This window comes from Cydia fagiglandana, chromosome 20 (genome assembly GCF_963556715.1).
Source record: "Cydia fagiglandana chromosome 20, ilCydFagi1.1, whole genome shotgun sequence".
In the NCBI taxonomy this organism is placed as follows: domain Eukaryota; kingdom Metazoa; phylum Arthropoda; class Insecta; order Lepidoptera; family Tortricidae; genus Cydia; species Cydia fagiglandana.
In genome coordinates, this window is record NC_085951.1 from 5,170,168 (window position 1) to 5,187,142 (window position 16,975).

Consider the following 16,975-nt stretch of genomic DNA (forward strand, 5'->3'; position numbering starts at 1 on the left):
TAATAATTACATTAAATCTTTAAATAGTTTACCAAAACAACATTATTTACTGAGTAAAGAGTCATTAAATATTTGACTGATTAAAAACAGGTTCGTATGAAGTTCCAGAACGTTCCGTAGTTGTAATACATACCGTCGTACTTCAGCCTACTTTACATATATGGAGGAGAATAAAAATAAATTTCTATTTTAGTAGTGCATTTGCAATGTTCGCGAGTTTACCAGAATATTCCTTAATTAAACTTTAAAAGCGAGCTGGCGCAACGTACCGCAGTCATTACAGTGAAACGTAACAATGGGTGTACACAGCGAAGAAGCTGAAACTTACAAGAATAAGGGCAACGAGTCCTACAAAACCGAAAACTACGAAGAGGCTATCGGATACTACAGCAAGGCGGTTGATTTATCCGAGAAAGACAGCCGGGACCACGCGACTTACCTTAAAAATCGTGCGGCCGCTTATCTCAAGACGAAGGAGTATGATAAGGTAGTGAAGGACTGCGATGAGGCTCTGCGCATCGTGCCAGAAGATCCGAAGGCTTTGTTTCGACGGGCGCAGGCGCTAGAAAGTTTAGAGAAGTTTGAGGAGGCATACAGAGATGCGAAAGCGGTGTTTACGGTGGAGCCGACGAACAAGGCGATTCAGCCCGTCCTGGCGCGGCTGCACGCCACAGTGCAGGAGCGCGCGCGCCAGGCCGCGCAGACCGGCAACAAAGTTGAACAGATGTTCAAACTGGTGTTTGATATAGCAGAAGATAAAGAGAAACGTGAGAAAGCTATGGCTAATTTGGTTGTGCTGGCAAAAGAAAACTCAGGTGCTAACATTATGTTCAACAATGGAGTGGTTCAGAAAATACAACAGCTATTAAAGGTTGAGAAGAATCAAGACATCTATACAAATGCTATCCGTGTTATCAGTCAACTCTGCAAGGGCAATGTTGAGAGAACAAAAAACATTATCAAAATTGTGGGCATTCCATGGATCTTAGAGATAATTGACAGTAATGTTGAGGAGCGGGTGAGTGCAGCACAGTATTGTTTACAAGTGATTCTTAACACATTCACCGGCATGGACACTAAGAAGGACAGCAAGCCAGATACAAAATTGTGTGAAGAATATAAGAGTGAAATCGACACACTACTCAGCTGCTTGACATACTCCATCACTAACAGAGTCATTACTGGTGAAGCGAGAGATGCCATCATGGAGCTGATTATGAGAAACTGTCACTACACAGCAATTAACTGGGCTGAAAGATTTGTTGAAATTAAAGGCTTGGAGCGACTATTAGAAGTGTGCAGTGAACTTGAAGAGTACAAATATGAATCAGCCATGAACATCACTAATTCCTCAAGAACCATTGCCGCTGCCTGCTTAGCAAGGATATATGATAACATGTACTATGACCAAGCAAGAGAAAAGTTCAATAGCCATGTTGATGAGTTTGTCAGGGACAAACTGCTTGCACCTGACCTAGAGTCAAAAGTGAGAGTGACTGTAGCTATCACATCACTGCTCAGAGGGCCTCTTGATGTTGGCAATTACATTATTTCAAAGGAAGGCATCATGGAAATGATTTTGGTCATGGCCCAAACTGAGGATCCTCTTCAGCAAAAAGTGTCATGTGAATGTCTGATTGCTGCTGCTTCCAAGAAAGATAAAGCTAGAGCCATCATTGACAAAGGAGTAGACATACTTAAGAAACTATACCAGAGCAAGGATGATTCTGTCCGCGTCAGAGCCTTGGTGGGACTCTGCAAAATTGGCAGTTTTGGTGGAGATGATGCTTCTATCCGGCCATTTGCTGAAGGTTCAACTAAGAAGTTAGCAGAGGCTTGCAGAAGATTCCTAGTCAATCCTGCAAAAGACAAGGACATGAGGAAATGGGCTGCAGAAGGCCTGTCTTATCTTACTCTTGATGCAGATGTGAAGGAAAAGTTAGTGGAAGACAAACCTGCCCTACAATCTCTGATTGAATTGGCCAAAACTGGAGACCAGTCATGCCTGTATGGTGTAGTCACTACCCTAGTCAACTTATGTAATGCTTATGACAAGCAGGAGGTCCTACCTGAAATGTTAGAGTTAGCAAAGTTTGCCAAACATCATGTGCCAGAGCAACATGAATTAGATGACCAAGACTTTGTAAACAAAAGATTAACAATCTTAGCCAAAGCTGGGGTAACATCTGGCTTAGTAGCCCTTGCCAAAACAGAAAGTCACAACTCTAGGGAACTGATATCAAGAGTATTTAATGCTATATGCAACCTGCAAGAATTGAGAGGTATTGTAGTCCAGCAGGGAGGAGCTAAAGTATTGATACCAATGGCTTTGGAAGGCACTGACAAAGGGAAGAAACAGGCTTCTCAGGCTTTAGCAAGAATTGGGATCACCATCAATCCAGAAGTAGCTTTCCCTGGACAGAGGAATCTGGAAGTTATCAGACCCTTGGTGGCTCTACTTCATCCAGACTGCAGTGCTTTAGAGAACTTTGAGGCTCTGATGGCCCTTTGCAACTTGGCAGGAATGAATGAAACCACCAGGAACAGGATATTGAAGGAGGGAGGCCTGGCTAAAATTGAACACTATTTGTATGAAGATCATGCAATGCTAATAAGGGCAGCCACACAGTGCATCTGTAATTTACTCCAGTCTGAAGAGGTCCTCAAAACCTATGAAGGGAATAATGATAAAACGAAATATCTCTACATCTTGTGTCAAGAGGAAGATCAAGACACAGTTATGGCTGCCGCTGGAGCATTGTGTATTCTAACTTCAGTGAGCAAGGTCTGCTGTAGGAAGCTTTTGGATGTAGGACCCTGGCTAGACACACTAAAGTCCTTACTGGCCAATCCTATTCCTGAGATTCAGTACAGAGGCACCTACATAGTTCTGAATATTATAAATGGGGACCGTGACATTGCTGCCAGGATTTTTGAAACGGAAGTCATGGAAATCTTGATGGCCTTGACTAAAATAGAGAATCCAGAACAAACTAGGATTAAGGAGTATGCTCAGAAGTGCTTGGATGCTGCAGAAAAGCTGGGCGTTATAAGGAAGCCTGACGAAAACTTTGGAAAAAAACCGCCTGTAGAGGAAATAGATGAGGAGGAGCCTGAGGATGAACAAAAAAATTAAATTATAACAGTATTATGCTAACTGATATTGAAATGACAAAACCTGAAAATTAAATCGGAGCAATGTCGTGAATGCATAATTGCTCATAATAAATTTGCAGAAGTTAGTATTTTGCCATTAGATTTATTATGAATGAAGTGCTATTCCAATAACTGCTATGAAAATAGTTATATGTATTCATAGAATTATTTATGTACTTAATAGTTGTATCGGACATGTGTCATCCCAACTAAATAAAATAAGGAAGAGATTAATTATTGTTGTATGGAATTATGATCAATAGGTAAATAAAATTTGTACTATTTATATTATTGCAGTGTTTTACTACTTTACTAACCTTCATGCCAGCATTTTATAAATTATAATAGGAATAGGTCCCTCATTCTGACTCATTATTATTTTTATGGTGCTGCTTTACCGTCCTAGGGCGGGATTAAGGACAATACGTATCTTCTCAAAAATTTTAAAGGCTGTGTGTACTGTAAAACGTTGTACAATACACGTGCGAAAAGGTAATTCGCAACTCGTGTCGATTTAGAACACTTCCTTCCGTTTTTTGCACTTGTATCGTAATGTAAGTCTTAAGAATTACTTAAAAAAGTCATTGATGTTGAAGGCTTATTACAGAGTCGAGGACTACTTGACAGACAAACATGCATGGTCCAAACCAGAAACTGTAATAACGACAAGTAGCAATTAAAAACATTGTATTATGTGTAGAGTTAAAGGTGACTCAGCTCAGGTAAGAAAGCACATCAAATTGTATGAAAGCATCTCATAACAATCAGTTAGATTCATATAATAAATGTATTCTCATTTCTTTTATTGATTTTATTTTCTTTTCCTTTTGTAAGATTTGATTTGTTTTCTGAAAGAGCTACGTATTTGTGATTTCATGTGTATATATGTTTATTTTTTATATCAAATTCTATAAAGTTATGTACTCACTGAGTATAATTGCATGAATTCTATAGTAACTTAAATTGTATTAATTACTCGTAATGCATGTTAATTATAAGATGTAATAATGTTTTGAAAAGATGTGTCCCGCCGAGTTTGTTGCCGGTCCCATATTGGGATACCCTCCTCCAATTGAGGGGGGATTTAAATCTTCTCGGGGCAGAGGTGTACGGTTGGAGCCGGTAAATTTATTTGACGTTCATAAGCGCATTGTAATATACCTACTTGAATAAACTATTTTTTATCTTTATCTTTATCTTATCTTGTAATATTAATTATTTATTAGTTAATTAATTAAATAATTACCTATTCATACGCAACTACTTCAAGCCGGCGATTAATAACTTCGGTTGTATTTAGATAAAAACATACTAATTAGATTTTTCACATAAGTACTTAAAAATAAGAATAAATTATAACTATCTCTCTCTCAGAATCTGAAGTAACGAAATACGTAATTTAACAGTATGAAATTATTGCTTTTAAATCATTATTATATTACTATGGATCGGCAGGAACTGATACAGAGATGTAAATATACTTAACATGATAATGATCGATATAATTCATGAATAGAATTGATTAGATGAGCTTTAGAAGTCTGAACACACAACTTGGGTGCAGTGATGAAGCCTTAGGTAGGTACCTAATACCTATACTGTTTTAAGATGAAAAGTATTTGACCAACTAAACGTAATTTACTTACCATATTACCCTTTTAAGGCATACGTGTATGAGAGTAATTAGGATAAAACAATATAAAGGAATCAATGTTAGTAATTACTTCCATATGAATAAATTTTCAAACTTTAGCGCTTTTTTTACTGTGCGCGCTACCCGAATACCGCGTCTTTCCCCCTCCACCTCTCTCATATTCCTCTCCATTCTCCCATTCCTAAGCTCATTTTTTTTTAACAGAAGGTCTTTTATATGGACGATGTGGTCGGTGATATTTGGAAGGCTAGGATATTTGTGTAACGGAATAATTGTAAATGGAACATAGTAACCGATTAAGTGAAATAGTATTTTTAATGTAATTGATTACCTTATTTTGTTTATTAGTCCATGCAAACTTGATCAAGTTAAAAAGCCGTTAGTTGTATTCGGAACGCCGAGAACGCGTCTTGTTTAAAAACCTCTTAAAATGACAGCTTGATTTGGTTTGGTTTCCGCTACTGTGCTATTGTGCTATTTTTTTGGTTTTCGGTAATAAAATCGCAAGATTATGTCGATATCTACTGCTACAGGTAATAATTAAATGTGTTTACATATTCCTAAAAGTTATTTTTGTATGATTTTTCATTATTTGCTCCTGAATAGTAAAAATAATAATTGGGAAGAAATGCCATGGAACCCCATATGGCGGTGCCCGCACCACATGATTTGGTGACGCTATTTGTTAAATATAATATTTTTCTTCCAATCTGATTTACTTCATGGCCCTAGGGATGCGAACAATTGTAGGTTAAGGGTGCTAAAGTTTAATGGTTATGTTTCGATTTCTTACGTACTTTCGAGCGGTTTTGCTTTTTTTTTAAGTCGTCGCACGGCGACCTCTCGTCAAGACGGTCAAGTTCGTGATATGACCTACTTAATATGTTAAAATACTTATTTTATTAAAAATGCTTAATAGAATAACTCTAATCAGGTTACTATGAAACAGCTGATTTTAATTATATGCAAATCAATGTTTTTACTTGTATAATAATTGTTAAAATGAATTCGTGTTTATTATTATAAAACCTATCCTAACCACAATTTTCCTTATCTACAGATGACCGTACAGAAGGTGATGATGATACTTCACAAGGAAGCCACCCAAAAGAAGACAGCAGTGATTCTGAGAATGAAAATGAAGATAATGAAAATGAACCCCAGGAGCAGAATGGAGTATGCCCCAGCCCAGAAGTTCATGAAATCACCAGTGATGATGATGATGACTGCATGGTCACCAATGAAGAAAACGGGGAAAATGAAGATGATGAGTCATCCAATTCAAGTACGGACTCAAATGACAGCTCAAGTGATTCCCAGGATAGTAACAAAGCTATGGAAGAAAAAGAGAATGAAACAAAGATTGAAAATGGTGATGATGAATCTGATATAGAAGAAGTCTCCATTGAGGATCCTCTCAATCAGGCACAGAACAAAACCAAACCTATAGTGATCAGTGACACAAAAAGTCTGGTTGAACTGGCCGCTAAACAAAACAGACCAAATGATGCGGAACAAAAAGAGCCAACGGTTGTTATTATTGATACTAATTCCATCTTGTCTGGAAAAGGTGCAGCGCCTGCTCAAACAAAGCCTCCCTCCACCTCGGCCATGGACGCCCAGAACTTGTGCCAAAGCATTGCGGCTCGAGGAACTACAATCACCCCAGTTAGCTGCAAAAGCAGTAGTATGACAAATACCCCATCCACTCAAAATGCTACTCCCACACCACAGCCCAACATACTGCCTTCCCTAACAGATGACATGTTTGTAGTGGAGGCCCCTTCATTCATTGTACCATATGTATATGAAAAACCATCAATTCAACCATTTAGAGAATTTGTAGACAAGCTTGGTAAAGAGCTAGAAGAGATCAAACTCAAAGAGGAACAGGAAAAAGCAAAGAAAAAAGAAGCAGAAAAGGAAAGAAAAGAGAAGGAGAGGCAAGAAAGAATAGAGCGGGGTGAAGAAGTTTCCGAAGAGGAAAGTCAGGAATCCAAGAGTGCAGAAGAAGAACCTCCAAAGGAAAAGAAAGAAAAGAAACAGAAACGAAAACGTGAAGATGATGATGACTCATGGGATGGTGAGTCATCTGATTCAGAAATGAGTGATGATGACACCATAGTCATTAAAAATAAAGATGATCCCATAGCCGAAGTTAATGATGCAATGGGATTAACAGCAAAAGGACTCTCTGGTAAAAAAGACAGCTACTTTGATTGCACTCTAGGTCAGTTCTTCATCAACATTGGACTTAACCTAGTCCAAGAGTATGTACAAACTGACCTCTTGAAGCAACAGAATCGTAAACTTTACAAAGAGAAAAAATCCGGACGAAGTACAAAAGCTACAGAATCTGCTATCACCTCACTCACTCAAAATCTAGAATTTAGTAAGAAAACTAATGCTCCCTTTGCACTTAAACAGATTAGATGTGAATTTTGTAGTTTTAAGACAGAATCTATGCTTGTTATGTCACACCACATGGAAGCACCTCACATGAAGAACAATATTTACAAGTGCAACACTTGCGCGTTTGAGATTCGCAGTCCTCACGACATTTTGTTCCATATGGAGGCCGAGCATAATATACGTGGGCGGCTGGAACGCGCACCCGCCTACCAACAGTGCGCCAACTGCCACTTCGAGGACAACAGCAAGACCAAGCTCGCGCGGCATCTCATTGCCTGCGCCAAGAAATTCAAGCCAGAGTTCAACCTCGGACCCCCATTAGAATGGGAGCCTCCTGCGAAAATACCCAAGCTGCGAGCGCGGAACAACGTAGGGTCCGCTTACCCGACGAACGTGAATAGAGTGCAGGCCGGGAACAGCATCATGGGCAGACCGCCGCTAGTGGGTGGTCCAGGGCTAGCACAAATGCCAACTCTGGGCCGACCACGCGGCCGCCCGCCGCTGGCAGGCGCGCGCGGCGCCCCGCTGCCCGGCGCCCCCCTCATTCGCGGCGGCGTCATGATCATGCACAACCAACCCTCCACCATCGCCACCATCTCCAACTATCCCATCGGAAACAACCAGGTCAACAACTCCACCCCCAAGATATCCATCACCCCACTCCCTCGCGCGCCGCAGCCCTCGTCCTCGGCCGCCCCTAACTCGAAGGCCACTTTCGTAATCTGTGAGATTTGCGATGGCTACATCAAAGACTTGGAGCAGCTAAGGAACCACATGCAATGGATCCACAAAGTGAAAATCCATCCTAAGATGATTTATAACCGACCACCTCTGAACTGCCAGAAGTGTCAATTCAGGTTCTTCACGGATCAAGGTCTGGAGCGGCACTTGCTGGGCTCGCACGGGCTGGTGACCAGCTCGATGCAGGAGGCCGCCAACAAGGGCAAGGACGCGGGCCGCTGTCCCGTCTGCGGGCGCGTGTACCAGTGGAAACTGCTCAGCCATGTGGCCCGCGACCACAACATGGCGCTCAAACCTGCCCACCTATCTTACAAGTGCACGGTCTGCACTGCTACATTCGGGATGTACAAGCAGTTTGAAAACCACGTGTATTCGGCTCACAGTGTGGTCGCCAAGCGCGTCATGGACAAGAGCAAAGCGCCCCCGCCGGCAGCCAACTCTGACCCCCTCCTGAAGCCACTGAAGATCAGTGACGAGATAACGATCATCCCGCAGCCAGCCAAGTCGAGCGTCACCATCACCGCCAAGGGGAAATAGCGGGCGGACCGGCGTACCTGCCTCTCTTTTACCAACTCAGCAGTATTGTGTACATAGACCTAAACCTTTGCATCTGCACTCTGACGCGTCCAATAGTGACAATTTAGTTTATGAAGTGTGAATGCTATTCTGAAAAGCCTCTCCCAATATAAGCTGTAAATTCAGTGTATAATACAAGGATACAATTATTACATAGTAGAAGGTATATATTTTGTGACTATGTAAAATAGCTTCTTGTTTCCAATACTTGTGACTCATTGTGGCCCTGTGGGCGCAGTGGGATAACAGATCTGCCTGTATACAGTGATTTAGTAGTCGGGTAAGCGTGTGAATGCACCTTCGAGTGTGCCTCAGAAAGTGATCCTATTTATTTATGGAATTGCTGTTAAAATGACTATTGTAAGCCTAGTTTAATTTAATGTGACCATGGTTCAATTTGGCATTGGATCTATTGTAAAATATTTATTTTAAGTATGTTCCACTATGTATGTACAATATAATCATGAATCGTTATTATAGATTAGTTAAGGTAGAGTGTAATCTTAGATTAAGTACAATAATATTTCAACACAAATACTGTCTCTTTCAAAATTACAATTCGAGTTAGACACAGACTCACAATACACATTGGCTCTTCTTATTTATTTCTGATCTCAGATTAACAGACTGGACTGGAGTGTTGATTTGGTAAAAGTTTACTAAATTGTTAATGTACTTATAGAACTGAAAATAATGTATTTTTTTTATTTAATAAAAATACCATTGTATTTGAGTATATTTTAATTCATCTACATTACAATTATAGAAAGAAAATCCTAAAAGGATTTCTATTAGCATACTAACGCCCATAGTCATAGTTCAACCTTACGTACAACATTGTATGGAGGTTGACCTCCACTGGTTGCTAGGGGATAGCGCGCGAAAAATGCACATGGCGCGCCTTCAAATGGCGCGTATCATGGAGAGCTCGACGAGATGGCGGCTTCGGCAAGACGCCGAGTCGTGGCAGCCAGGGGGGGAGGTATTATTATTATCATGCCTGGGAGCCGAGTCGGCCCGACAGGGGGCGCCACTGGACGCCTGTACCTAACGTCCGAACTCCAAAAGGTACTAACTCCATGGAAGATCCCTTGTCACATACGACGTTTTAAAATGCCAAGGTAGCTTACGACGTAACTTATAGCAACTTGTATTTACGTTATACATAGGTACTTGTATCTACACATTTGGGTCGTAGCTGTTACATAACGAGTTCGCTCATAGCTACTTAGTGTATTTCAAAATGGGTATTTAGGTGGAGTCGTAGGTATTCCATATCAGTTGAAATCTAAAAACAAAAGTATACCAATGTTAACGAATCGTCCTGCACGATTCACGTATCGCTCTTTAGGGTTTTGACCACGTAATGTAACATTTACCTACCTAAATTAAAATATCGAGTTAGAATTGACCAGTAGTGCAGTCTGAAATGTCTGAATTACCTACGTAAAGGTAAAAGTTTCATCGCCTTGAGGCGCCTGCTCTATTTTAATAGCAATGCGTCGCAAATATGTACCTATATGGCAGAAGTAAGGCATTTCAAAGTGATACGTCAGGACAGGACATTCTACTAGTTACTACAGGCAGGCGGCATTTAAAACGTTTCCTTCTTATTACGAAGTGAGTTATTCTAAAAACACCAATAAACAAATCAAGACAGTTGAAAATGACCTTGTGGTGTTTTGTGAATACAATACGAGTATTATATTCTTTGATACAATACCTCACCTAGCTAAAATAATTATTTAAACTTTTTTTTTCTTACTTGAAATTTATGTAATGAGAAATGCAATATGTTTACTTTTACTGCGTATTTACCTCGGGTATTTACAGCTTGCTGTCGAACTAAGATTACTTTAGATTCTTTAGAACCTTGTCGTTGTAAGTAGCGCTTCTGGATTCTGGATGTTAACATCCTTAAGAAAATTGATTAAGAGTAATATATGCGTATTGATATTACTAATATCAATACGCATCTTATTATTAATATTTAAGTAGGTGTCAGCAAGCCGGAGCAGCTAGCATGTATTAACTATGTACCTACTACCTATGCATGGTTAATAGTACCGCGTCGTATAGACTTGGTATAGACCCTCTACTGCTGTGAATCCGCTAGGCTAGACAATACCGAAAATCAAATTTTGACCGAAACTGATAGAATCAATATCAGTTTAGGTTGGTTTCGGTCAAAATTTGATATTCGGTACGACCAGTTGACCATAAATCTTAAATTGGTCAAAGTGGTCGAATTGGCGTTTGCGTTTGCACCACCTGATCTGATCCAATTTAATCAGATTGGCAAAAAAATGTTCCCATCTGGACTGGCCTTAACTCGGAAACGTAGAATCAACAAAGTGGGACCTTTTAATTTTAGCTTGACACAATGTGCGAAGCACGCGTGGTACCCAGGGGCGTAGCTAGAGGATATAGCGCCCGGGGCAGACACCAAATTTGCGCCCCCCCCCCCAAACGAAATGAACTTAAGGTGGCCACTGACAAGCCTTCCAACAGTCCAAATAGCGTGGCTGCAATCCAAAATCGGTCCATGAATGTCAAAAACGTACAACGTTTAATATTAGGATGCCGTCCATTTGGATGAATCCATTGTAACGGCATCCATTTGGAAGGCTCGTCAGTGGCCTGCTTAACGAAACGAAAGGGTTATTTTTTGCTTTAATAAGTTTACTTTTAATGTAGACAAATACAGTGTAGGTACCTATGTTTTTTAGTACATCGGTGGCCAACAAGCTTACGACCCACCTGATGGTAAGCGGTCACCGCATCCTATGGACGTCTACACTCCACTACACTACACTACACATGCGCGTTGCCGACCGTTTTAAAACGTATAAACTTCTTTTTTGGAGATCTCTATTCATAGGTACAGCGCGGCTTTGGACTGATTTGAAGGACCCAAGGTGGCATCCAGGTGCTCCTGTCCAAAGGTGACAGCAGTACTCAATATATGGGATCAGTCTACCCCAGAGTAAAGTATGGCGGTGGCCTCCCTTTATTGAGCACACCGAGTTTTTTTTGATACGAGCGCAGCCTACCCAGCAAGGTGGCTACGAAATTATTGGACGTCACTGATGGAGATGTCAACACCGATCGAGGCTCCCAATTAGGGTTTGCACGACGGATCTGAAATGTATGAGAAGATCCGTGGATCCGGATCCAGATCCGGATAATTTCATACATTTCGGATCCGGATTGCAAACCTTACTCCCAATACTCCCTGACATGGGAAGGGTTGTGCCTTGAAAAATGAGGTTTTCTTAGCGGTAAACGCGCAAATTTGAGTCATGGTAGGATTGAATCGGATTAAATTGTCCTGATCCCACACCGAAACTCTGGATAGAATGCCTCGATACCTGACACAGTTATTTCTACTATTATTTTATGGGGTCACTTCCCCATCGCTATTTCAGTTCAGTCCAGTTCAGTTATCAGTGCAAATACCACGAACAATTATTAGAAGGCAGAAAAGCAAAGCAAAGCTTCACTCCAGAATTTCTTAACAAAAGTTATAAGTCTCGAAAACTACGAAAAATCGGCTAACATCTGGTACATGGGGTATATTCTGATAACCCACGACGAGGATTCTAAAAAAAAATTATGGGCGTCAAGGTTTGGACCAGCCTGTAGGTATACAGGGTGGCTAAAAATAACTGCATTTTCGTTGCCAGGCAGGTTTTTGGATTATACTGTACTGAGCAACTTTTACTATTAGTCCAACCCCTAAGTCGCGAAAAAAATTTGGCTGTTTCCTACATTTTGGCTGGTCCGTTTTCTATGGGAGGGTAAACTTTTTTTTCGCGATTTCGGGGTTTTTTTTTTATTTTTTATTTTTATTTATTAAGTACAACCACATCGTATGTATTACATATGTTGCATTACAATAGAACCAAAGTACTTCACCTGATACAGTACGACAATTATGGAGTACATAGCGTTGTCTAAGTAATATTGGGAACGAATTTAAACTATAAAAACATAAAAAAAACATTAAATTTTAAATAATTAACTAATACCTATATACATTATTTACAATTTTGCGACAATCCTTAAACAAATAATTACAAATACTAATAATTTAATACAGATTATACCTATTTCTTCGAACTAAATATTATTTTTGGCAATATCTTAGATTTAAATGTGGGTAGACGGTCATGAAAGATGTCAATGGAACTTTTGTGAATGGTAAGACTGTTGTAACTCGAGCATATTCGTACCACGGGGGCCTGCAGACCAATATTTGTCCTGGTAACCGGTATAGAAAAGGGTTTAGCTATAGGCCGCCGCGGGTAGTTGTGGGGAGTGGTGAACGATATTTTTTCGAGTAGTTTGCTGCAATTTAGCTTTCCGTTGACTACCTTGTGTAGGAAGCACAAGTCTAGCATTCGGCGCCGATCACGTAAGCTGTGCATTTTGAATCTAGCAAGCCGGCAGTCATAGGTATTTCTGTGTGAAAATCCAGGTGTGTGAAATGCAAGATGTCTTGTGAATGCTCTCTGTATACTTTCAATACGCTGTGAGTGAACATGATAGTAGGGGCTCCATACTATTGAGGCGGATTCTAGGTGGCTACGTACAAGGGTGTTATATAAAATAATTTTAGTTTGTTCCTGTCTAAAACCACTAGAGTTTCTCCTTATAAAGCCAAGCATTTGTGCAGCCTTTTTAACTGCTGCGTCAATGTGTGCATTGAATTTCAATTCACTGTCAAGTGTAACTCCAAGGTCTCTAATTTCAGCAACTTCCGTTAGCTCGACGCCACCTATTTCATACTTACTCACAAGCGGTTTTTTCTTTCTGCAGTATTTTATAAAAAAGCACTTCTTCGCGTTTAGAGTCATTCTATTTTCCTTGCACCAGGACATTACGTTAGTTAGATCGTTTTGGAGCATTCTGGCATCCGACTCGCAAGACACTGTTTTATAGATTTTTAAGTCATCTGCGTATAGTGAATAGTTAGAATGTTTTATGTGGCCCGTAATATCGTTAATGAATATTAAGAAAATCACCAAGCAGGGTTAGTCCCGTAGTAAAAGTTGCTCAGTCCCAAAACCCAAAACCTCCCTGGCAACGGGAATTTAGTTATTTTTTAGCCATCCTTGTATAGTACTGTCGTCCGCATATCGATGAATGTCGTCGATAGACAACATGTCACAGATATGCAGCAGCTATTGAAGCAGCCGGCCTAGCCAAGGTTACATTCGCTATCGCTTCGACAACGAAAAGCATTGTCTCTCTATCACTCTTCCTTATTAGTGTGACAGTGACAGTTGCGTTTCGATCGCTACAGAGCGTAAGCGATTGACATCTTGGCTACGCGGCCAGGTTCCGTCTACTACGGCTCATATGCGCCTGCCGGACAAAGGGCTAGCGATCCATTTGCATAGGTAGTCTCTTGGAGAGTCCATAAGATGGTAACTTCGACAGGAGACCCCTAACGGAAAAGACGCGCTAACACAGGACACAACTCTGAAGCACTCGGCCCGCTCGCCTTATAAAACGAAAGCATAGCAACTCCCGCCTTGATGGAAGTTTCTTGCATAGAGTATTCGCACTGCGGGATGGTGGGCGGTAGGGCGCTACCGTCGTCTGTCAAGGTCGAGTTCGAGGCAAAAAGAGTAAGAGTAAAAGATCGGCTTTCTCTTTTGCGCTGTGGGCCAGAATACCATCCGCATTTCACACTTCACAGTGGTGGTAAATATGACTGACAAAAGTGTCCCTGCTGCCTTTTAGCAAGGCGGAGAGGTACAGGTCTTTTGCTCATTTTGGCGCCCCCCCTTGGACGGCGCCCGGGGCACGTGCCCCCTCCAACCCCCCCCTAGTTACGCCTCTGGTGGTACCTATTCCACCTGTCCAATTTCTTTGTACCATGTCCCAGCGTCTCACTCTCTCATTAAGTAAAATGTGAGAAGCAGTACATATTGGACAAAGATATTGGAAAGACGCAATGGAATACGTGTGCGTGTAAAGAGCGGTCAGATATTCATTCGCGAATGTGAGGCTAGAATGGATATTTTCAAGAGTGTAAAAAAGTAAGGTTGCAGCATAGACTAGGAATCCTCAGTAATTAAATGTCCAGTTTTTGAGAAAACGAATACACGAGGTGACAATGCAATTGCGAATACAATTTACCTAACAAAATAATGTAATTTGTAAATATGGATTTCTATTATTTAAAAATCCCGCAAATGTAAATTTCGCCATCCGTTCACTCACTCTTACTTCATTCCGGTCACTCACTCTTACTCCATTCGGTCATTTGTTCAGTTTTGACGGTTTTGACCATAGAGGTACAATAATTATAGAAATGAAATAGGAGCCAGATGACCGAAAGAGATGCACTTATGGAACTTTCAGTAGGAGTAGCAGAGAAAGCGCTATTATTGCTTGTCATTGGCATCCCTTTTTTTTATTCCCCACCGTAAATGTAGTATGGTAACAAATAATCCGACCAAATTACGTAGGTTGTTTTTAGTATGTAATCAGGGATTTTAAAACGTGCTTTTAATTTTATCCCATTGTGTATATTCTGCCCCTCACGGGCGCTCGCATATAGCACATCTATAGAAAATATCCTAAGTCTATGGTTTTGACATAATGATTTCATTATTTCCATTCTTTTCATTTCAATCATTCATTTCATTATATTCTTCTTCCTTGGCTGGCGCATCGAGGTTGCACAGGTGCGATGTACATTATTTAATTAATTTTAATATATTGCGCTTAAAGAAAATAATTAAGGAATTTTAAGAAGTAGTAACGTTTACCAGGTATTTATTTATTTATTCATATTCGCTTAATCTTAATTGTAATAAGTACATCAATTATAAACCACGTGTACGTTAATTCGGCACGTGCTAACCCTATTTCAATTTTGAGAGAATTTTGACGATGTGAGATAAGTTGTATTTTTAATGTTTTCGATAACTATGATTATTTAAATGCTTACGATAAGCGTTTTTGCAACAGCTAGTAGATAAGATTAGGAAGTCAAACAGCTCTGTAAATAGTATCTATCGGATCCATAAATGCTTCCGCATGTTTATTTAGGGGTGTTTACTTTAAACTTTTTCAACTCCCTTTTGAAACCAGGTATCTACACTACCTACTTAGTAAACTAAACCAACATAACCTAAAAAATTGCATAAGGAATTTTGAGATCCCCGTTCCTCACATGATACAATCATTATTACTAGCCACAACGAATTGATACTATTTAATACGAAGAACACGATTAGCTAGCTGTGATTCTTAATAATTGCACATACGCTGATTGTATATAGTTCCCTTGTACTTCAAAAAATAATTAAAAAGCTTTTATTTTGGATAATATTCATATTACAACATAAATAAATTACTTAATGATGAAAATACACTAGAGCCAAAATGTGTTATATGATGAACACGTGATATTAAATGATAGGCCTGATACAATTTGGAATTAAATTTAAAAATATGTTACTTTGCTGTGAAGCTAATATGGGTCATTCTTTATTTTTCAGAATAGCCATGCCGCTGCTGCTTCCAGACATTCATAGGTATGATTTCTTTTTTTTTATACCTACTAGAAAAAAATAGTTTTTCACTTTTTCCTTTTTTTAAACCTACCTGTATATGCAGTACATCTGACTTGCAGCTTTCTAATCAATAATTGTAATGATGATATCAAACACGAGCCGAAAATGTGTTACTTTGATAACAACATGATATCAAAATGATAGGCCTGATTTATACATTACTGTCTTAATCTTCAATACTAATCCTTATCGGAATATAAATAGTCTTATCTTGTTACAGGTTTAAGGGCTGCCACAAGAAGTTACTAGTAGAAAATGGATGACCGACGACTATCGTAAACTCATTGAAGGCTATCTAACATTGGACTTGGTTGGACAAGACCAAGATTTTCATCAATAAAATTATACCTAGTGTCATCCCTTGTCTCAGTCAGTTGCCAGTGTCTTTGGGATGAATTTGTAAATGCGGTGATATGTATGAATAGTATGAAAGGACTTTTGAAGTTCGGAAAGGGAAATGAAGAATATGTCTGAGTTTAAGTTGTGAATAGAACTGACTTCAGAAAAAATAAAAATATGAAATAGTAATTGTTTTTCATTTCTAAATTCTACCTTCTTTACTGAATTATTTTTTCTGAGTGCTTGCAGAAGTACTGTACTTGGGGGTATGTACTGGGGGCCTAGCCAAGATTACAAATCTTTCGCAGAGAAACGAAACGCTATCTGTCTCTATCACACTAGTAAACTAATATGGAAGAGTGAAAGAGCTCGTTTTCGCAAACGTTTGTTATCTTTGCTATTTAGACCCCCTGGAATATAAAAACAAAAAACAAAATAGTAATTTTTGTTTTGTTTATTATACTTGTTACACTACAAACGGGTTTACTTACTATTACATTCG

General features: G+C 39.7%; 2 protein-coding genes and 1 long non-coding RNA gene across 3 annotated transcripts; all 3 read left to right on the top strand.

Annotated features, from left to right (window-relative positions):
• The first annotated feature begins 125 nt into the window (after nucleotides 1–125).
• On the top strand, nucleotides 126–3,447 carry LOC134674631 (protein unc-45 homolog B). Its single transcript, XM_063532749.1, has one exon. It carries the CDS (start codon nucleotides 296–298, stop codon nucleotides 3,134–3,136), a length of 2,841 nt encoding a protein of 946 aa, XP_063388819.1. The 5' UTR covers nucleotides 126–295; the 3' UTR covers nucleotides 3,137–3,447.
• Nucleotides 3,448–5,195: 1,748 nt separating this feature from the next.
• On the top strand, nucleotides 5,196–9,267 carry LOC134674449 (MOG interacting and ectopic P-granules protein 1-like). Its single transcript, XM_063532522.1, has 2 exons — nucleotides 5,196–5,343; nucleotides 5,871–9,267. The coding sequence occupies exons 1-2, from the start codon at nucleotides 5,322–5,324 to the stop codon at nucleotides 8,498–8,500; spliced, it is 2,652 nt and encodes an 883-aa protein (XP_063388592.1). The 5' UTR covers nucleotides 5,196–5,321; the 3' UTR covers nucleotides 8,501–9,267.
• A 5,903-nt stretch (nucleotides 9,268–15,170) lies between these two features.
• Nucleotides 15,171–16,637, top strand: LOC134674655 (uncharacterized). Its single transcript, XR_010099651.1, has 3 exons — nucleotides 15,171–15,240; nucleotides 16,060–16,095; nucleotides 16,355–16,637. It is a non-coding gene; the product is annotated as an uncharacterized LOC134674655 (long non-coding RNA).
• Nucleotides 16,638–16,975: the final 338 nt, after the last annotated feature.

Coding starts and splice junctions, on each gene's coding strand:
- LOC134674449 (XM_063532522.1), top strand. CDS start 5,322: ATGTCGATATCTACTGCTACAG. Junction 5,344..5,870: donor GTCGATATCTACTGCTACAG/GTAATAATTAAA, acceptor CCTTATCTACAG/ATGACCGTACAGAAGGTGAT.
- LOC134674631 (XM_063532749.1), top strand. CDS start 296: ATGGGTGTACACAGCGAAGAAGCTGAAACTTACAAGAATAAGGGCAAC.